This window comes from Sorex fumeus, unplaced genomic scaffold (genome assembly GCF_029834395.1).
Source record: "Sorex fumeus unplaced genomic scaffold, SorFum_2.1 ptg000065l, whole genome shotgun sequence".
Lineage (NCBI taxonomy): Eukaryota > Metazoa > Chordata > Mammalia > Eulipotyphla > Soricidae > Sorex > Sorex fumeus.
The window spans coordinates 1,439,679-1,462,901 of NW_026606122.1; the positions used below are offsets into that span (position 1 = coordinate 1,439,679).

The following is a 23,223-nucleotide window of genomic DNA, read 5'->3' on the forward strand; positions in this document are numbered from 1 at the left end:
ACCTGGAATACCTGAACAGACCTATCACCATCAAGGAAATTGAAATGGCAATAAAAAGTCTCCCCAAGCACAAAAGTCCTGGCCCAGATTGATTCACTAGTGAATTCTTCCAAATCTTTAAAGAGGACTTACTCCCAATCCTCTTCAAGCTTTTCCACGAAATTGAAATATCAAAAACACTTCCAAACAGTTTCTACGAAGCAAATATCACACTGATACCAAAAGCAGACAGAGATACCACAAAGAAAGAGAATTACAGACCGATATCCCTGATGAACACAGATGCAAAGATCCTCAACAAACTACTAGCAAATAGAATCCAACTACTCATCAAAAAGATCATACACCATGACCAAGTAGGATTCATCCCAGGGATGCAAGGATAGTTCAACATTCGGAAATCAATCAACATAATCCATCATATCAACAAAAGAAAAGATAAAAAGCATATGATTATATCAATAGATGCAGAGAAAACATTTGACAAGATCCAGCACCCCTTTATGATGAAAACCCTAGCCAAAATGGGTATAGAGGGGACCTTCCTCAACATAATTAAAGCCATCTACCACAAGCCTACAGCAAGCATCATCCTCAATGGGGAAAAACTGAGAGCCTTCCCTCTAAGATCAGGGACGAGACAAGGATGCCCACTCTCTCCACTGCTGTTCAATATAGTACTGGAAGTACTTGCAATAGCGATTAGGCAAGAAAAAGATATTAAGGGCATTCAGGTAGGAAAGGAAGAAATCAAGCTCTCGCTATTCGCAGATGATATGATACTCTACTTAGAGAACCCAATAACCTCCACCAAAAAAATCCTAGAAACAATAGACTCATATAGTAAATTTGCAGGCTATAAAATCAATACCAAAAAGTCCATGGCTTTCCTATATGCAAACAGTGAGAGAGAGGAAAACCACATGAAAAAAAAATCCCGTTCACAATTGTGCCCCAGAAAATCAAGTACTTAGGAATCAGCTTAACTAAGGAAGTAAAGGACCTGTACAAAGAAAACTACAAAACACTACTTCAGGAAATAAAAGAGGACATGAGGAAATGGAAAGATATCCCCTGCTCATGGGTCGGGAGACTTAACATTGTCAAAATGGCAATACTACCGAAAGCATTGTATAAATTCAATGCAATCCCTATAAGGATACCCACGACATTCTTCAAAGAAATGGGGCAAACACTCCTGAAATTTATATGGAACAATAAGCCCCCACGAATAGCTAAAGCAATTTTTGGGAAAAAGAAAATGGGAGGAATCAACCTCCCGAACTTCAAACTGTACTACAAAGCAGTAATAATTAAAACAGCATGATACTGGAACAAAGGCAGAGCTGCAGACCAATGGAACAGGGTTGAATACACTGACATCTCCCCTCAATCATATGATCATCTAATTTTTGATAAAGGTGCAAGTAATGTGAAGTGGAGTAAGGAAAGCCCCTTTAACAAATTGTGCTGGCATCACTGGATGGCTACATGCAAAAAAATGGGCTCAGAACTCTGCCTAACACCGTGTACAAAAGTAAGATCAAAATGGATTAAAGACCTCTACATCAGACCAGAAACCATAAGGTACATTGAAGACAAAGTTGGCAAAACCCTCCATGACATTGAAGCTAATGGTATCTTCAAAGATGCCATGCCACTGTCTGAGCAAGTGAAAACAGAGATAGATAAATGGGACTATCTTAAATTAAGAAGCTTCTGCACCTTCAAAGTAACAGTGACCAAAATACAAAGACAGTCTACAGAATGGGAAAGGATATTCGCCGAATACACATCTGACAAGGGGTTGATATCCAGGATATACAAAATACTGGTTAAACTCCACAAAAAGAAAACATCCAACCCCTTCCAAAAATGGGGCAATGAAATGAACAGAAACTTTCTCAAAGAAGAAATCCGAATGGCAAAAAAGCACATGAGAAAATGCTCTACATCATTAATCATCAGGGAGATGCAGATCAAAACCACAATGAGATACCATCTCACACCTCAGAGACTGGCCCACATTCAAAAGAACATTAACAACCGATGCTGGTGCGGATGTGGCGAGAAAGGGACACTCCTTCACTGTTGGTGGGAATGTCGACTGGTTCAGCCCTTCTGGAAAACAGTATGGACGATTCTCAAAAAATTAGATATTGAGCTCCCATTTGACCCAGCAATACCACTCCTGGGAATATATCCCAGAGAGGCAAAAATGTATAGTCGAAGTGACATCTGCACTTGTTTGTTCATTGCAGCACTCTTTACAATAGCCAGAAACTGGAAGAAACCTGAATGCCCAAGAACAGATGACTGGTTAAAGAAACTTTGGTACATCTACACAATGGAGTACTATGTAGCTCTTAGAAAAGATGAAGTCATGAAATTTTCATACAAGTGGTACAACATGGAAAGTATCATGCTAAGGGAAATGAGTCAGAAAGACAGGGATAGACATAGAAAGATTGCATTCATCTGGGGGATATAAAGTAACAAAATATGAGATTAATACCCAAGAATAGCTGAGATCAGCACCAGGAGGAGTACTCCATAGCTTAGTGGCCAGTCGGGCATTCTGGAGGAAAGGGCAGCTCAGATAGAGAAGGGAACACCAAATAAAGGGTTTTTGGAGGATCCTCCCAGGAGGGGAGATGCATGTCGAAAGTGGACTATGGACTGAAAGTTTTTGCCACTCAATGCCTCTTTTGCAGACCACAACACCCAAAAGGAGAGAGAGAACACAGGGGATTGCCCTGCCACAGAGGCAGAGGGGGATGGGGGGATGGGGGTGGGGGGGATATTATCCATGGAGGTGGAAAATGGGCACTGGTGGAGGGATGGGTATCTGATCATTGTATAATCAAACCCAAGCACAAAAAATTGCAAATCTACAACTGTACCTCATGGTGTTTCACTAATAAAAAAAATTTAAAAAAAAAGAATGCCATAGATGCTAGATAAAAATATTTAAAAAGAAATAATATCAAGAGAAAGTTGAGCTGACAAAACTAAAAGGAAATTATTGGAGAAAAGCAGAGATAGAGAGATTTTGATATTAAAAAATTGGCTTGTCCAGAATCTGGAAAAAACCTGAGTGCCCGAGAACAGATGACTGGTTAAAGAAACTTTGTTACATCCACACAATGAAGTACTATGCAGCTGCTAGAAAAGATGAGGTTATGAAATTTACATACAAGTGGTACTACAAGGAAAGTATCATGCTAAGTGAAATGAGTCAGAAAGAGAGTGACAGACATAAAAAGATTGCGTTCATCTGGGGGACATAAGTAACAAAATAGGAGATTAATACTTAAGAATAGCCAAGATAAGTACCAGGAGGTACACTCTATGGCTTCGAGGCCAGCTGGGCAAAAAAAAAAAAAATTAATGGGACCAGAACAGAGATCCTCTGCCTGCTTCCCCCAGTCTCCAGTGACTCAGGGAAACACCCATAAGCCACAACCTGCCGGTACCAGATAATCACATTGGCCACCCTCCAAAACTCATGTGGATTCTCCTCCCAAATGGGAGTATAAAAGGAGGCTCCAAGAACCATGCCACCATACTATAGGTCAGGCTGCGGGGTGGGTCAGAGCCCTCCCCACCCCAAGGGACCCAGCCCTGGCAGTTGACCTCCACTGCCCAACCACTGCCATGCTCCAGGCCACTTTTCAGACTACGCAGCCACTTCACAGAAACATTATAAGACACTTCCTGCCCATTTATACTTCTCGAAGATCCCGGCAAGCTACCAAGAGTATCTCGCCCACACAGGGAGAGCCTGGCAAGTTTCCCGTTGCGTATTCGATATGCCAAATACAGTAACAAAAATAGGTCTCATTCTCCTGACCCTGAAAGAGCCTCTGATTGTTGGGAAAAGATAAGAAAGAAGAGGCTGTTAAAATCTCGGCTAGGAGGCATAGAGATGTTACTGGCACACACTCGAGTAAATCAAAGATCAATGGGATGACAGTGATACAGTGATGCAGTGATAAATATCAATAGAGTATATTAGTGTCAATCTATTTTGGAAATTTTATTCTATTCTATTAATCAATTTGCTTGTAATTTCTCTAATACAACTGTAGCTTTAAAATAGTTAAGTTGGTATATATGAAAAACTACAGTCAACATCAAATGTATTGGTGAAACTTGAATGTTTTCACCCTAATAATATTTACTTTTATTACTTATTTGGAGAAGTGAATTAAATGTGGTTTATGTGGGGATATTCTTGTCTCTATGCTCAAAAGTGGCCCCTGTAAGGACTTAGGAAACCCTATCAGCGCTAAGCATTGAACTAGCATCTGGTACATGCACTATCGCTCTAGTACATGATTCTTATCCTCTGTATCCAAAATTTAATTAAAGGTTCTAGCCAGGGTAACTAATCAAAAATAAGGCATATAATTATTGTCAGTAGAAAAACATATGTATATATATTTATACTACTCTCAATAATTGTATGTTATATATAATTACATACAATAATTATACTATATACATATAGCATATATATATATATATAGTTTTTACATTAACTCTAGAAAACACGTATAAATCTACATAAATGAGCTAAGCAAAAGTGCTAGGTACAAATTCAATCATCCAAGGGATGCAAGAATAGTTCAATGTATGCAAATCAGTGTGATACACGATGTTAATAAAGGGAAGACAAAACTATGATCATGTTCATGGATACATAGAAAGTATTTTACAATATCCAAAACCCATTCTTGATGGAAACCTTAAACAAAGTGGGCACTGAAGAAACGTATCTCAGTATTGTATAGGCCATATAAAACAAATCTACAGCTAGAATTATTCTGAACGAGGGAAAACTCAGAGTGTTCAGACACAAGAAGAGGATTTTCACTTTCTGCTACTATTCAACATAGTATTGGAAGTTTTATTTATTTTCTTTTTGGAACACACCCAGTGTAGCACAGGGGTTACCTCTGGCTCATGCACTCAGGAATTACTCACGGCGGTGCTCAGGGACCTATATGGGATGCTGTGAATCAAAACTGAGTAGGCTGTGTGCAAGGTAAATGCCCTACCCGCTATGCTATCGTTCCAGCCTCAGTATTGGAAGTTCATGCCATAGTAAATTGGGAAAAAAGAAATTAAATAAATGGCAAAGAAGTTGAACTCTCATTATTTGCAGATGAAATGATATTGAACATAAAAAATGAACAGATTTGTAATGATCTATCTCATGGTTACTCAATCAAAAAAAATTAAATCCTCAAGCCTCCACTAAAAATATGAAGAATACACATCTCCAGACAGACAAAATCAATGTAGAATAATAAAATTAGATCCCTTTTTCACACTGGACATAAAGCTGTATAATTCAAAATGGATTAAAACCTTGACATAAACCATTTTCTGAGGAAAATGCAGGCTGAATTCCCCAAGATTTTTACTTCAGAGGAGTCTTCAAATATATAACCCCAGTGTCAATGAAAACAAAAGCAGAAATAAACAAGTGGTATTACACTAACCTATGAAGAGTCTGCACTGTGAAAGAACTACAAATGTCACCCAATTTATTTGGAAAAATATTTCACATGTCTCATATTCAAGATAAATGAAACATGATCAGAGCTCAACCAAAAACCAAGGCAATCTAAAGCAAAACTTAGGTGAGAAGATAGATATGTATATTTTTAAAAGACATAAAGATGACTGACAGACATATAGAAATTTTTGGTATCACTGGTTTTCTGTAAAATGCAAATCAAATTTACCATGAGTTATTACCTCACACCATCAAGACTAGCCTATATCAAAAACTCCAGAAACAATACATGATGGTGCCATAAACAGTAAGTGCTAGTGGATATGTGTCAGGAAAAGAATTCTTATCCACTGTTGATGGGACTGCTGCTTAGTTCAGCCTCTTTCTAGAATTGGTTTGGACATCTTTCCAAAAATAGACAAAAATCCATTTCCCTGGAATTCTATTCCTTTTTAATTTAAATTTATTTCTTTCAACTGAATCACAGTGAGATACACAGTTGGAAAGTTGTTCATGATTGAGTTTCAGTCATATAATGTTCCAATACCGTCACTAGTGTGGATTTCCCACCACCAATGTCCCCAGTTTCTCTCCTGCTCCATCCCCACCTCTATGGCAGGCACTTCCTCTCTCTCATTCTCTTTCACTCTCTCCCTCACTCTTGATCTCATTCTTGCTCTCTTTCCTTTGGGACATTATGGTTTGCAATACAGATACTAAAATCTTATTAGGTATATCCCTTTACCTACTTTCAACAATCAGTTCCTGTCCAAAGTTATCATTTACAACTATTATTGTCAAACTGGACCCTTCTTTATCCTAACTGCCCTGAAAGAAGCAAGATCGAAGAATGAAATTACATGAAAAAGCATCCTTTAGATTTATAACAATTACGGTAATTCCATTTATACGCCTCTCCCATAAGAACACAAAATCAATCTGAAAGTACGTAGGTACACCTATATTATTCATCACAGAATTATTTACAAAAGTCAATATCTGCAAATGACCCACAACCCAACAACAAATTATGAGATTTAGAAATACTAAGTATACAAAAACAATGGAATACCACTCAGCTAGATGAAAAGAAAAATATTTTTTAAGTATGCAAACTTTTATTGAAGCTTAAATTGTGGTACAGAAATACATTTCAACTGATTTAAGTCCAACATCATGAAGAGAGAATTTATGGCACCAAAAATTTCCCTCCTCTATGTACATAACCATACTAGGATTTATTTAGGTTACCATTCAATCTATAGTTTTCATTCGTCTAAGTTTTGTTAAAAGATCCAGCTCTTCAAACTCTGCATTTCTAGCTGTTTCCCATTGAACACTTGGAATTTTTTATTTTGGTTTATGAATAGCATTTGGGTTCACTGTGTATGTATGAATAACCTCAACAATTCTCATTCACTTAATCCTATGACGACATGGTGAAGGTAGGAACAGAAAGTCAGAACACTATCACATGAATCATAAAGTCAGAATAGTCACAAGATGACAAAGACAATGACTCTGCTTTAATCCAAGTTTACACTATGTTACTAATGGAAATTTGTGGAAAGGTCTGCTAAATAATATGGATAATGATCTGAGTTGAATTATTAAATCCAGGAATAACCTTTCTCTTAAACTCTCTGCTTAATGACAAAAATTTTATTATTACTTACGAAGTCAGAAAAGGAATGGTATCCATGAAAGTTAGTATCATTTACTGGTGAACAAAGAATGACATGTGTCCACACAGCTCTCCCAGTATAAGTGAAAATCAAGCACCCTACCCACTCTATCACTCCAGCCCCTGTAAGAGCTCGTGCTCCTACAAAATCTCTTGACCATGAAAATGAAGGTCTGACCTTCCCCATCCTGAGGTGTAAGATTAGTATAAACCCACAGTATAATAGTGCATTGCTTTATTGGGGTGGATGGGGTGGGAGAGGGTAGGAGACAACATGGTTGGGAGAAGAGTCAATTAAAGGAATACAAATGTAGGGAGCAATGTTAAAATGGTAATACACAATAGATGGCAATCAATTTTCTTAAGATGACTCGACTCATGGAATAAAACTTTTAATTGCTGTTGCAAAAACATCTGTATGAAGTAGAAATTGATTTTAATAGTATTAGTGGAGAATATGTTTTAGAAAGTGGAGGTAACGGGATGTAAAAATCCTGACAGCAATTTAATAGAACAGTTCCAGATAGTTAGGCTGAGGCTAACACCTAATGAGGACAAAAGCCTTGTCTGTGGGGGATTTTGGGTGATACCTGTAGAAATATTATGCTGTGCGTAAACCAAATTGAATTGTTTTCACAAGTGTTGTAATGTTTTATATAGTAAGTTTTTTTCTACATGCACTTCAACTTCACAGCAATAGTGGCATAGGATACCTAAACACAGAAGAGAGCATTCATGCAAGATATCTAACTCCTTGATATAATAATGCATACAATTCAAAATGATTGCACTATCTTTACATCTAGGGCTTTCTGCAACTATGAGGTGGTGATTATGAAAAGCATGGCCCCCACTATCAACATCTAAAAAGCAGCTACCACCTTCAATGTGTGTTCGCTTTTTGCATTTTTCTTCGTTTTTCTTAATGAACTCTGCTGTTGATTTAGCGAAACTGGTAAAAACAAAATTGTAATAATTAAATATAGCACTCTGGCAACCACAAGCGAACATCCGAACTGGCAAAGCAATGCAGAGAAGCCATCAAGGATGACCTCAAAAACAGGAGAACAGCAGTACTGGTAGATGCAGCAGAAGCTGGGAAAAGCATTGGTAATGCCCGCCTGTCCTTCACCAACTACAAAACCAAGATGACTGCCCTCCGACATCATGATGAATCTATCACATCTTCCAGAAGGGCAATGGAGAAGATTATTCATGACTTCTACTCAAATCTCTTTAATAGCCATGTCCACTTGCCCACATACCACATTCCACATGATGGATATGTTGTTCCCAATGTTCTCCCTTCCGAAATCCAACATGCCATCTCGTTGGTAAAGAAACAAAGAACACCTGGCCCAGACAAGATCAGACCTGAACACCTGAAGAACTTACCATCAGCACTCATCAATACATTGGCTCAGCTCTTCACATGCTACCTGTCTGAATGCAAGGTTCCATCCCAATGAAAAACCAGCAGGACTGTACTACTATACAAAAAGGGAGACATCCACAACATTGGCAACTATCACCCAATCTGCCTATTGTCTGTCATCTACAAACTGTTCACTCGAGTCATCCTGAATAGGATTAGCAGAACACTAGATGAAGGACAACCATGTGAACAAGCCAGATTCCAAAAAGGATTCAGTACCATCGACCACATCCACACGATTACTAAGCTCATTGAGGTTTCTCGAGAGTTCAAGATGCCGCTCTGTCTAACGTTCATTGATTTAAAGAAGGCCTTTGATTCTGTTGAGACGGAAGCAGTCATGGAAGCCCTAGCCAATCAGGGAGTACAAACTCAATACATCAGGATCCTTCGTGAGCTCTATTGCGGATTCACTACCAAGATCTCACCATTCTACAAAGAAGTAATCATCCATATCAAGAGAGGGGTTCGGCAGGGTGATACCATTTCACCAAAACTCTTCAGTGCCACCCTCGAGAACATCATGCTACGACTGGAATGGGAAAGCATAGGAGTGAAGATAGATGGTCGGCAACTACACCACCTCCGCTTTGCTGATGACATCGTTCTAATAACACCAAACATTAGCCAAGCGGCACAAATGCTGAACGACTTTGACCGTGAATGTGGAAAGGTTGGACTAAAACTGAATCTTACGAAGACAATGTTTATGAGAAACAGCCTTGTTCCTGACGCTCCATTCGCTCTCAACGGAACCACCATCTCTGAATGCAACAGCTATGTGTACCTAGGTCGAGAAGTCAACATGACAAATGACCTGGCACCCGAGCTGCGCAGGAGGAAGAGAGCGGCTTGAAATGCCTTCAAGAGCGTTGAAGAAATAACTAAAAGGACAAAGAACCTCCAGCTACGTGCACATCTCTTTGATTCCACTGTTCTTCCTGCATTAACATATGCCTCAGAGACCTGGACCCTATGAAAACAGGATGAGAACGCTATTCAGGTCTCCCAAAGAGGAATCGAAAGAGCTATGCTTGGAATATCACGATTCATTCAAATGAGAGATAGAATCCGGAGTTCTGATCTTCCTCAACGCTCAAGAATCAGGGACGCTGTCTCATTTGCCAAGGCATCAAAAATCAGATGGGCTGGACACGTAATGAGGTTTACAGACAACCGCTGGACTAGAGCCATTACTGATTGGATTCCATGGGACATCAAAAGATCACGTGGACGCCTACCTACAAGATGGTCAGACTTCTTCATCAAGACCCTGAATGATCGGTTTGAGGCTCTGCATGTTCCTAGAACGAACAGATACCATTGGGCTACGCTAGCACGCAACTGGTATGAATGGAGACGTTACTGGCACCCACTCGAGTAAATCGATGAATAACGGGAATTAAGTGATTAAGTGATAAGCACTCTGGCAATCAAGACGTCTAAAATCTTCAATCTTCTGGGGTGAAGAAAGTGCTGCACAACATTTAGAACGCTGATTTACAAACAGAGTGGTCACAAATTTTCCTGGCTTGTAGACTTCCACCCCTTTCCTAATCAGGTCATCACAGGACGCCTAACTTAAGTTCGTTTCAAAGCTAACATAAGAAAATTCTGGTTCTGGAGTGATGTATATAGTCCAGTTAAGTTCCATCTGATTTCATTCCATTCACTGAATACCCACAAGGATTGAACAGTGTGGCATCAATGACAGAACCTGGTATCAGGTCACAAATTCCACTCTCATGAGTGACATCCTTTGCAGTAACACTATCTTTCATGTAGAACTGGTTCATAACTGCTGGGTCAAGTTCACTCATCAGAATTTCCAGGGTTTGATCTGGCTGACTGATTACCCTACTCTATGGGAAATCCAAAAAGTACCAACAGAATCCATGCGTCCCACAAAATATGCTGCTCCATTTGGAAAAATTGCATTAATAACTCTATTTCTTCCTGGAAATTCCGATGTGGGTACCCTTGGTGAGAAGGCTTCATGAAATTCTTGAGACTAAAAGAAGCTTTGAATTGAGTCAAACCCACTGTAGTCCCTAGGAAGTTTCAACAAGGGAACCAGTTCTTTTAGCAAGAGGGTGGTACCACATGTCTTCAAAATGAAACGTCTCCTGGAGACAAACATGCTACTCTCACTGAGTACATAAGCTTCTTGCTTGTCAGTTTTTGTCACACTTATGATTGAACATTGTACATCCTTCAAAAGTATGTCCCATTCGGATCTTGAAATGGTGTGGAGATCCCCAGATCCTTGGTTTGTGTCGGCTTGCTGACGGGAGAACCAAATCTCCAGCAGCTTCTCGGTTCCTGTGAAAAAATTTGCAGCTTCTATCACCATGAGATGAGTGAACAACCAACAACCACAGAAAATCAACTAAATTAAGTCTTTTTTTTTCCTCTCCCGCCGCTGCTGCCGCCGCCACCGCTGCGCATTGTTCCAGCTGTATTACTTAAAAGTTCAGGTTCCTTTATTTTTCCTTTTTCTTTTCTTTTTTTGCTATAATTTTATATTAACTTTTTTTAGAAAAAAGGATTAATAAAATTTCCCCCGCTTTTTTCGTGGGTGTGTTTGTGAGCGAAAGTTGAAAGAGTCTGTTGGAAAGAGGCAGATTAGAGTTCAATCTCTTGTACTCCTCTTTTTCCCCGTTAAAGAGAGAAGAGCAAGCACGAGCTAATGTCACCGGCCATACTGTGGAAGCCAAGAAAAGAAAACTCGTGCAGTCTTCTGCAACCTGGACGAATTGGAGGAAGTCATGCTAAGTGAAGTGAGTCAGAACCAAACCGAGTCAGACAAAATCCACATATCATTTATGAACTGAATATAAATAAAGATTATAGTATTGTAAACCAAAAAGTAAATTAAAAGGCAAAAGAAAGTGACTAGGCAATGCCCATTGGAAATAAACCCTGAAATATGATAAGTAAATCTGTAATCTGGCGCGGGCTGAGGTGTGTGTGTGTGTGTGTGTGTGTGTGTGTGTGTGTGTGTGTGGGCGGTAACAGGGAAGGGACCTTGGGATAAAGGTGGAAGATCCTGATATTCTCACAGTGGGTATGGTACAGCAACACTACAAGTATAACAATATTGTATTATTATAAAATTCGAATTAAAATTTTATATAAAGAATAAGCAAAAATTGTTTTAAGAAAAGGTGCTCAATCTCACTAGTCATAGTATTAAAACCTCAAGGAAATATAGCTCCCCTCTACTAGTAGGACTAAAATTTAAGAAAGACAAATGTTGGTAAGGATGTTGGAAAATTTTATAATCATATACAAAGTATATATATAATATACAGATTCACAATCATTATTCATGATAGTCTAAATGTAGAAACAATTCAAATTCCCAGTAACTGATGACTGGATAAACATAATTTGATTTGGTCCATAATGAATTGTGTTTAGTAATAAAAGGAAATAATGTACTGTTCTTTGCTACAATAGAGATGAATCTTAAAGGTATTATGCTAATATACATGACAAAATGACAAATAGTATGCCAATAATAGTTGGAAATTATCACTCTGGACAAAAAATGAGTGCTGAAAGGAGGTAAAGTGATGCACATGATACCCTTCTTTGGTAACAGTATTGCAAATCCAGTGCATAAAAGGAAAATTAGGGAGTTAGAGAGAGAACAGACTGCAGATGAGTAGTGAGCAGGATGGAAAGTGGGGAGAGTGGTCATTTCTTGCGTGAAATATGTACTGGTGAAAGAATTTTATTTATTTATTTATTTATTTATTTGCTTTTTGGGTCACACCCGGCAATGCTCAGGGGTTACTCCTGGCTCATGCACTCAGGAATTGCTCCTGGCGGTGCTCAGGGGACCATATGGGATGCTGGGAATCGAACCTGTGTTGGCCATGTTGGCTGCATGCAAGGCAAACGCCCTACCCGCTGTGCTATCGCTCCAGCCCTGGTGAAATTTTAAATGGGAATTTTATATAGGAATAAAAATGAGTAATCTTACCTGAAATACAAAATATCTGAGGATCAGGGATGTGCTTATACTTCATGTCTTGGATGTCTTTAATGTGTAAAGCCTCGAGCGTGATCCCCCTCACCACAAATTGTCTTATTATGTATTCCAATAAAAATTAATAAAAATTGAAAACTCATTCAGTGTCAGGAAGAATTCATCCCTCATGCACAAATTATGTCACTGTGTTCCATTTGTATTCATCTGAACAATGTGCTGGTATCTAGTAACATAGAGCTATTTAAATCAAACTCATACCTCAATAACATATAAAAACTAAAATAAATATGCCATACTGAAAGCGAACTCCATATTTTGTAACAAAGAAAGTTTTACTATAGTATTTAGGGGGAGGTCTTCCAAACAAGGTTTGGTGAGGTTGGGGTTATGGGGAATAGTTTCACTCCTGTTAATTCTGTGTTGCCAGGTCATGGTGCTCAGGTTCTTCAGGGTTGCATGAGGCAATGCTCATTCTGAAGATCTAAATAAAATTGATCTGTATTCAAAGCATGTGCCCAAACTTTTGTATTATTTCTAATACCTTTACTATAGTACTAAAGAAAGCAAATAGAGCAACCTTAGCATGGGCAAAGGCAGGGAGGGGATCTACCTGAATCTTAAATATCATGAAGGCATTGAGGTAATGAAGACAAGTGTCTGCACTTAATTTTAAGGAACAATAAAGGTATACATACAAAAGTATGTTAGTAAACAGTTCCTCAGAAAGAGGAAGAAAATTTAGACATGTAATTCTAACTGGAACCAATTATTGAGAAAGGAGTGGTAAGTTAAGTTCATTATGATGAATATGTTTAAAAGATATAGGGTTTTAAATTTGGCATACCTGTTCCCATCTTAAATTACTCCCATTCCACTGAGAATGGGCATAGGAGCATATGGACAGGTAAAATATCTCACTGGGTTTCCCTAAAGGGACAACCCAGGGAGAGTTGATTGATAACAATATCACCTGAAGGAATAACTTTATTTTTGGGTCCATATTCGGAAGTTCTCAGGCTTACTCCTGGCTATGTTTAGGGATTGCTCCTGGACATGCTCAGGGGACCATATAGGGAGCCAGGGATTGAACCCCAGTTTGCTGTATTCACTATACTATCTCACAGACCTCGAAAGAGAACTGTGGAGGAAACTATAGCCTTGGGAATTTTGGATTGCATTTCTGTTCAGCACTAAAGGGGGAAGAAGAAACCTCACACAAGTTTTCGCTATTGATGTATTAAAGATTATTACCTCCATTTGGGTTTGTTTTCTTTAAGCCATCTGAGAAATTTTAATCTTATATTTATCAGACAATTCAATCATAAAAGCAGGCACTTATCACAGAATAAGAATCAGTTTTTAGAATATAGGAGCTAAGGAAGAATAAAATCTTGTTTTCTCCAAATCTTCTAGCAGGCCAAAGAAGATCAACACCACGAAGAGTTCCAGAGTTTACATATCCCAGACTTGTTGGGATAATTTGTAATTTTTACCCATCAGAGACTAGTGAATTTTGACAGAGTCACAAAATATGAAGAAATAGGGGAATCTCCAGAGAAATCTTTGGAGCAATAAGGGCTCTGCTTAGGTATTTGGTATCAGAACTGACCTCGTAAAGTGAAGTGTTGATAAATGTGGGAAAATAGTTAACACAGAATAGAACACACAGATTCAATAAAGGATCAATTGCAGCTTTAATAGTAATAGTTGATTATTTTAAACCCATCTCTAATTTCTTGGGAAACCTGAGCAAGTTATATTTTGTTATCACCTGCATGTGCAGGACTGGGCAATCATATCCTCATACTCCTTATATAAGATACTCCCATTTGCCTCAATAAGAAGAATGCTAATAGGTACGTACTTATAGGGGACACAGGAGGGTTGAGGGACACTCTGGTCCACAAGTTTATTGATGAGGTTCTGGATGATGGCATGATTGGGAGAATTGAGACCATGGCGCAGTACCCGAGGACAAGTTCCCTTACAGTAGTTTGGACTATAGAGATAGGGAGCAATGATCCAGTGATCCCAGCCCAGCTGGTGGAAACTGACTTGGAAAGGATGGAGGGAACATTGGGTACTTTCAGGTCCATTGTTTGCCCTAGAGGGACCCGGAACCTCAGACCTGATAGTGCCTACTTGCCGGGCCCTCCGCAAAAGAGAAGGATCCCTTTCAATAAACTCCGCCAGGCCTCTGGGGAGAGGTTTGGCCTTATAAACACTTTTATGAGTATCATTGAAGTAGAACAACAAGAAGACAATGTCCAAGGATGAAGTGCCATGCCACCCGAGCTCAAGTACTTGACCCGCTTTTTGTTGCTGACACATGAAACGGAGTTGCAGAATCCTGCGCCCCTTGTGATTTGAGAGCCTTTGCTGAATGTGTTGTGTGATGTCCATTTCCGCCCATGATTTGGAAAGCATAGAAGGCTTTGAAGAACCTCTTATTGTAGGATAAAAGTGGTTAGTTTCGCTTCTCTGTACCCAAGGTTCCACGTGGCAAGAGAGACGGAAGTGACTTAGGTGAAGTTGATGGCGATAAACTACAGTAGCTCTGACTAATTGGTATCCTACTTGGTTTTGTCGCAGAGGAAAGTTCAAGGTCTGTATATGCCAGGGACCTGCATAAGAAGAAAAAGAGAAAAGTATTAGTTTATTTCTTTTTTATTATTGTTTTCTCTTGGAAAACACGTGAAGTAACTCTTAGGTGTTACTTCTGGCTCTGCACTCAGAAATTACTTCTGAAAGTGCATGAGGGACCATGTGGGATGATGTGGTTAGGTTCTAGGCAAGGCAAGTGCCCTACCTGCTCTACTATAATTCCAGTCTCTATATTTTGTCTTTATTTTGATTTTTTGGATACAACCAGAAGTCCTCACTGGCTATTCCTGGATCTGTGCTAAGAAATAACTCTGACTAAACAAATGGGACTCCATTAAACTAAGAAGCTTCTGCACCTCAAAAGAAACAGTGACCAAAATACAGAGAGATCATATGGAATGGGAAATAATATTTGTGCAATACCCATCTGATCAGGATATACAAGATACCGGTAAAACTGTGCAAGAAATAAACCTCCAACTCAATTAAAAAATGGGGAGAAGAAATGAACAGATGCTTCCTCTAAACAGAAATACAAATGAGCAAAAGGCACATGAAAAAAATCCTCCATATCTCCTGCACCCGAGCCTGGCTGTCCTCACTCGGGCCCCTTGGAGGGGGGCAGGTTGAGTTTCCCTCCATGCCCTAAGCAGAGCCTCGATAGCTGAAGACCTCCAAAACCAGTCACAGCTATGCTTAAGACCACTCTCCTCATGTTTGGACATGCCTCACATATGAAGGAACCGGCAGAGGAACCCAGGTGTGTGGGACCCGGGGCTGAGATCTCCAAGCCTGCTCAGAGTCTGGGCCTCCTCCACCCAGATCCCCCATCTTCCATTAAGTAGGCATTACACCCACCAACTGCCCTTGGCGCTGAGTTATCCCATCAACGGTCAAGACAAAGGGACTATAAAACCCAGCTCCTGGAAGAGAACAGCACAGAGTCTCTTACCCTTTTGGAAGACAGCATGGACAATTCTCAAAAAAAAAAAAAAAATAGAAAGTGTGCTCCCATTTGACTCAGCAATACCACTTCTGGGGATATATCCCAGAGAGGCAAAAAAAGTATAGTCGAAGTGACATTTGCACTTGTTTGTTCATTGCAGCACTGTTTACAATAGCTAGAATCTGGAAAAAAACCTGAGTGCCCAAGAACAGATGACTGGTTAAAGAAACTTTGTTACATCTACACGATGGAGTACTATGCAGCTGTTAGAAAAGATGAAGTGATGAAATTCACATATAAGTGGTACTACATTAAAAGTGTCATGCTAAGTGAAATGAGTCAGAAAGGAAGGGACAGACATAGAAAGATTGTATTCATCTGGGGAATATAAAGTAACAACTAGAAGACTAACATCCAAGAATGTTAGAAAAAGTACCAGGAGTTTCATTCCATGGGTTGAAGGCCAGCCACACATGCTAGGGAAAAAGGCAGCTCAGATAGTGAAGGGAACACCAAGTTAAGGGTATTGGGAGGATCCTCCCAGGATGGGAGATACATGCTGAAAGTGGACTCTAGACCGAACATGATTGCCATTCAATGCCTCTTTTGCAAACCTCAGCACCAAAAAGGAGAGAGAGAGAGAGAGAGAGAGAGAGAGAGAGAGAGAGAGAACAAAAGGGAATGCCCTGCAACAGAGGCGGGATGGGATGGGTGGGATGGGGGGATGAGGGATGGGAGGGATACTGGGATCATTGGTGGTGGAGAATGGGCACTAGAGGAAGGATGGGTACTCAATCATTCTATAACTGAAACCCAAGCACACAACTTGTAAGTCCACAACTGTACCTCATGGTGTTTCCCTAATAAAAAATTTAAAAACTAAACTAAACTAAAATAAAATAATAAAACTTCAGGTCCCAAATCATACTTAGTATATTCTAAGCTTGGAGCTGGGACTATAACTCACACAAGAAACAAGCCAGGTTTAAATTTGCTTTCCTAAATTACTCCATACTCACACTTCGCAATTTTCCAAAAGACTCACCCATACATATCCCCTACCCTGTTGAAAGGAAACCCAATCTAACATATACCCAATGGTCTACGGAGGAACTCAGCTTTTCTTACATATATTTACATTTCCTGAAGAAGGGTGGGGTGGCTAAAGATCATAGCCAGGAAGGATTTGCTCAGAACTTTAAGGGAAATGCCTGACGCACACATCCTGTGTGATTGAATTTGGAATAGCTCTCTGGCTATCAGTTGAGTCAGGCTCTTTTTTCTTGTCTTAATTTGCATAAATTTCTGCTATACCTAGGAATGAAATCCAGCTCCCCTATAATGTTCTACACATTACTTGCCTTTTATCAGCCTGCTATCCAACATCCCACCAAAATCCATATAAGCTCTGTTCATGCTAGTCTTCCCTTTGTCCTTTAAGTTAGACATACTTATTTCCACTCCCTAGGCTTTTTTAAACAATGCTTCCACTGCCTAAATGAAACTTATCCTTATTCTTTTCTACTCTTTTCACAGACCAAGCTTAGTTTTATATAAATCACTTCAAAAATATCACCTTTACACAGATACTTTCCCTTACAATTTTATGAAAGGGAGCAGTACTTTGATAATTCTCTATCAAATCAATCTATTTCATTCTTTGTTAGCATTTACCGCAAGTTTTGTATTTACTTATTTGTCTCATCCTTGAGAACAAAATGCCTATCTTGATCACATCCACATACTGAGCACCCCATAAGCATTGTATGAATATTTGTTAAGTGACTCTCCACCTACATTAAGCTATTTTTTCCTTAATCATAACACATTTCCCTGATTCTATGCAAAGACTTCTCCTTCTGGAAGTTCAAATTCAAGTAATAGCCTTTCAGTGAAACTTTCCAACCACCTTCCTGCTGCCCTTTCCTGACTTGAAGCAGTGACCCTGGGAGCTCTACTCCTTCTCCTTTTAAAAGCATGTGTTATACTCTGACACCATTATGTGATTGCTTGTATGTCCATGCTACTACCTTAGGAGCTCCTAGAGCTTAAAGAAGTACTTGTTTGCCTCTACCTAACCCCAAATGTAGAATCTCCTCAATTAAAAGCTGTTGAATAATCAGCACAGCAGGGCCATTAAAAATGCAAACCCTGAAGGCAGCTGTTTGACACTCAATTCTACCAATTACAAGTTGCATTACACTAAGTTATTACAGTAAATATTTTATAGGTATTCACATACACATGAAAGGAATACATGCTTAGCATCTACCTCATATAATAGAAGTGAAGATTAAGAAGTATTTTGATGATTTCCTGGTAGCTACAGTAGGATTTCAGAAACTTTCCCCGCATACAATCGTGTTTTGCCTGAGAAATTCTTATAGTAACCTGAGTAAATAAAAGAGGCATGCAAATAAAATATTTATGGAGAAGAGGTCTTAAATTTAATACATTTTTCTCAAGCCCCATATTCAGTTATGAAATCGCATTTAGGGTTGTGATCCATAACTTAAGAAGCTAGGGGTTGGGGAGACAGTCCAGGGGTTAGGTTATCAGATGGATCCTTGTTTGATCTCCAGCATCACATGACACTCTGCTCCATGCCCCCACATCACATCAGAGGGGGATCTGCAGGTTCTCAAGAGTAGTAAGGTGTGGTTCTGTTTGTCTTCAACACTTCAAGGCTATATCCCGATGCCCTAGAATTGGACTACTAAGATAGGCAGGATACTGGGGTATGTACTCTCAGCACTTCTAGAGGAAGAGAGATGGGAAGAGAGAAGCTAGGAAATAGAATAGCAGTTAAATTGAAGGAGGGAGTGTAAATTCTACATATTTTCATCTCAGAGACTGGAAAAGGCTCAATATTTTCCAAGACTTCTGTAAAAGTCTCTGTATTTTAGGGGCCCATTGATGTCCTGGAACATCAACTAATGCAAATATTTTTTTAAAATGCAACCATGATGGAGAAAAAATTTCAAATTATTTTTGTCCTCCAAAACAAAAATATCACCAATGAAATAGAATATTGATGTGATGTATCATATTTAAACACTCAATAAAGTAACCTCTTCAAGTTTTATTTTGCTTATCGACATTGAACCAGGAATATAGGTAGAAAGACAGAAGGAAAGAAATACAGCTGGAAAGGAAGAAGAGAAGGGGACATAGCAGGGGATCAGGGACCTCAGGTACACTGCTGATGTGGGAGAGTTGAATAGCTATATACTCAGAGGACAAACTCAACAACTACAACCACAGAACTTTGAAATACACTTGTGAAGGTGGCAGGTGGGGAACTTGTGGGGTGAGGGCAGGAGCATGGGAACATTGGTGGAGGGAAGTGGACTTTGATTGATGGACTGATTTCTGAGTATTGTATGCCTAAGACTAAACTATTAATAACATTGTAAATTAAGGTTCTTTAATTTTTATTAAACTAAGCTAACTACATCATGACAACTAATGATAGTTGATGTCTTTAATAATTAAGTGCAATTGCAAATGATCACCTAGTAAGGAGCATATCCCTAGGTGTTAGCTTGTTTATGTTCCCCTCTGAGTTCTTGTAAATTCCCTTAACTCGGGATCCTGTATCCTTTGGCGTTTAAAGAATATAACATAAACAGAATCCACAATAACATGCACGGATACTTCCCAATGACAGTTTTCAGCGACATAACAAGCAATAGGTGTGCTTTGAAAGATAGGAGCTGACACATCACTCAGTTGTCTTAAAGTCCTGGAGAGATTCAGATAGGCTACAAGTGAAAACATTCTAAAGGTGAAGCAGATTTGGACTCAACTTCTTCTGAACTTTGCTGACCTTTGAAAACTAAGTTAAAGGAAACGCTCACCCAGCGGTTGATAGTAAAAGTGATAGTAAACTCACAGAGCCCCTCCAGGATAGTATGGAAGCATGGTAACTCACCTCTGAGAGGCCTTGCAGTGTTGGCTGAAGGCCTCACCAGCCTTACCATAGTGGCCCCAATTGTGCGGTTCTCTCTAGGGTTTCCATGTGGGTCTGCTGAACGATGGTACAACTCCAGCATGTACCGCAAAGGATGTCCTAGGACCCGTGGCTGTCTCTGCTGTTTCCCAGGAACTTTTTCCAGCAGCTCCCAAATCAGAGGCAAGGTAGGGGCCTCAGCCCTAAGGGCTATAGAGGGCTGTCCTATCTTTGCCATTTGGACACTGTGTTCCATAAAAAACAACAATCCCAATAAAAGAATTCGAAGGATGCTGAGAACCATCTTGAAAGACCTGGGATTCAGCAACACATTACAGCCCTAGCCTTAAAGGATACTCTGTTTTTTCCTTTTCACACAACTAATCACATCATACTCCTCAATCATAAATGATGAGGCAAAAGAAAACAAAAGGCAGACAGGAAGACCCTATGTTGCTTCCTTTGGGAGGAGCTTCGGGACTAAAGGAGGTCTCCTAACTTGGTCTCTTTGCATCCAAACAAACAGAAACAGCACAGAGGACAGAGTAGTATCCCCATGCTCTCTTGGACTGGGAACAAAAAATAACTTATTCTGATGCTAAGTTAACTTCTAAGGAGAGATCCATTCTAGGACCTACTCCTTACCTTATCCACTAGGATGAAAAAGAGTCTTGATCTGGAGGACCCCACAGATTTAAAGGTCTCTTAATCAGTACTTAAAGGGCCAGAGTCTTCCCATTTCCACACAGCACTTCCTGTCTTGTAGCATTTTGAGAAATGTGGTCTGCTAATGACTTGTAGTGAAAATAATCTGGATGTTTTTTAAGAATGCATATTTCTTTGGTTTGGACCAAAACATGGGTTCTGAGGATGAGCTTCAATAACCTTAATCTGAACAAATGCTCTAAGAAGTGCTAATATGTGTAAACCATGGTGAGTATGGATGCTGGAGCTTGCAGATGCTTTAACAATGGATCTCAATTTGGTCTATAATTGAAGTCATCTGGGGTATCTTTAGCTCTTCTCTGTGCCTGGGTACCATTCCCAAAGATTCTAACACGGTCAATCTGGAGTATTACCAGGGTATCATGATTTTCTTTAAGTTCTGCAGGTGATTTTAATATGCAGCCAAAATTGAGAACTATGATTAGAATTTTCTGACTTATTATGGAAGGTGTTGAGGTCCTGAGTAGGCTTCATCAGGTGATCCTTGGACAATGATGATGAGCATATGATATTGGCTGAGAGTTCGTATATTCTGGCTGGTTAATGGGAGGGATCAAAGTTGAGCCAGTGGGTTTAGGCTGGATTCTGCAGAAAAAATCATTATAATCTTGGTCTTTCCCAGTTAGAAATGGGCTTTTGGGACTCTATAAAGGAAGAGGGGTATGAAGTGAAAATACAGTCAGGATGATATTGATGCCCAATTTATAGGAGGCTTTTTACCAAGAATAGAGATAAACTGTTAGCATTGTGGGGAGCAAACACTAACTTTATAATCAGAAAGTCCTGTGTTTGAATTGTGACTGATTTTTGCTAGCTATAATTTATAACTCTCAAAGGCAAAGTTCTTCACTTCTCTGAGCCTCAGTCTCCTCGTCTACAAAATTGGATAAAATGTTTTATCTCTCCGACTGCTGTTAAAATACAAAGAAATAATCTTTTAATGTCACAAAACCTAATTAGATACAAGAGATATGGTTGCATTCTTGAAATTATTTCCCTTTTTTCCCTAACATTGCATTGGAGGGTATTGTAAAAAAAGTCATGACTTCTTTATTCTATAGCTATGGACTCACATTGTAAATAAATATTAGCTTGATGATCTTAAGCAAGGTTTCTTCTTGCCTGGCTCTTTTAATCTATACACTGATTCTGTCAGAGAGCTATGTTTGTATTTTATAAGTAAAAAATATGAACAGATTATTTACCAGTAAACTTGGAGAGCCAGAACAGATGAAAAGATGTCATCAAGAGATTAAGGAGAGCTAAAAGGGCTAGAGTGCATACTTTGCCCACAGAAGTCTCAGATTCCATTCTTGGCAATTTATGGTCTCATAAGCAGTGCTGGAGTGACCCCTGAGCATCTTTGAGTGTGACCCAAAAGCAAAACCAAGAAAAGATATTATGGAAATCAGAAAACTTCAATTTAAAGCCACATAAAGTACAATCTCATTGTATTGCAGTATATTGAAAATTAGAAGCTATTACATTCAGATGAAGATATAAACACAAATAACTCCTACACTTCTGATGGAAATGTGATTCGGTACAATCAATTTAGAGTACTAATTGGTATTAACTCTAGTGAGGTTGAAGGTGTACAATTCAGAACTACTATTGGTAAAGTGGTAACTTTTAGACAGTTTTGCTGTGACTTGAAGGAATAAACTTCATTTTGCAGCCCACTCAAACACAAACACATGTGCATGCATATACAGGTGAGTGTATATATACTAGAAATAAATGTTTCCTGGAGTAGCTCTTATTTTCACAACAGATTGCAAAGAGTTGTATATGGCCCTGAAGCTGGGCTGGAGCGATAGCACAGCGGGAAGGGCATTTGCCTTGCACGCAGTCAACACGGCCGACCCGAGTTCGATTCCTCCGTCCCTCTCGGAGAGCCCGGCAAGCTACCGAAAGTATTCGATATGCCAGACACAGTAACAACAAAGTCTCCAATGGAGACGTTACTGGGCCCGCTCGAGCCCTGAAGCTATAATTATAAATTTAAAACCAGTTCTACCGTTTAATTCCAGTCCAACCTCCAGCAAGTTACTCAGCTTATTCATGTCTCCGTTTTTACATCGATTAAATGAAAGTTAGAGCCTCTCTTTACTTACGTCAATGTTCTATGTTTAAATTGAGATTAATCAAAAGATTAATTTAATGTTTTAAGTTTGGAGCCACATCTGACTGTGCTCAGGGCTAACTCCTGGCTCTGTGCTCAGGGATCACTCCGGCATTGCTCAGGGGATCATATGCTGTGCCAGGGATTGAACTAGGTGAGTAAGGCAAGCACCAGACTCACTGAAATTTCTTCAGCCTGCTCATGGATTAAGTATCCACCCCGTC

General features: G+C 39.4%; 1 protein-coding gene and 1 pseudogene across 1 annotated transcript; both read right to left on the reverse strand.

Moving 5' to 3' along the window:
• Positions 1-7,844: 7,844 nt before the first annotated feature.
• On the reverse strand, positions 7,845-11,276 carry LOC130036711 (S-adenosylmethionine decarboxylase proenzyme 1-like; annotated as a pseudogene).
• Positions 11,277-14,413: 3,137 nt separating this feature from the next.
• On the reverse strand, positions 14,414-22,940 carry BMP15 (bone morphogenetic protein 15). The gene is made up of 3 exons (XM_056128611.1): positions 22,914-22,940; positions 20,131-20,488; positions 14,414-15,270 (listed from the first exon to the last, which is right to left on the reverse strand). The coding sequence occupies exons 1-3, from the start codon at positions 22,938-22,940 to the stop codon at positions 14,414-14,416; spliced, it is 1,242 nt and encodes a 413-aa protein (XP_055984586.1).
• Between the last annotated feature and the right edge of the window lie 283 nt (positions 22,941-23,223).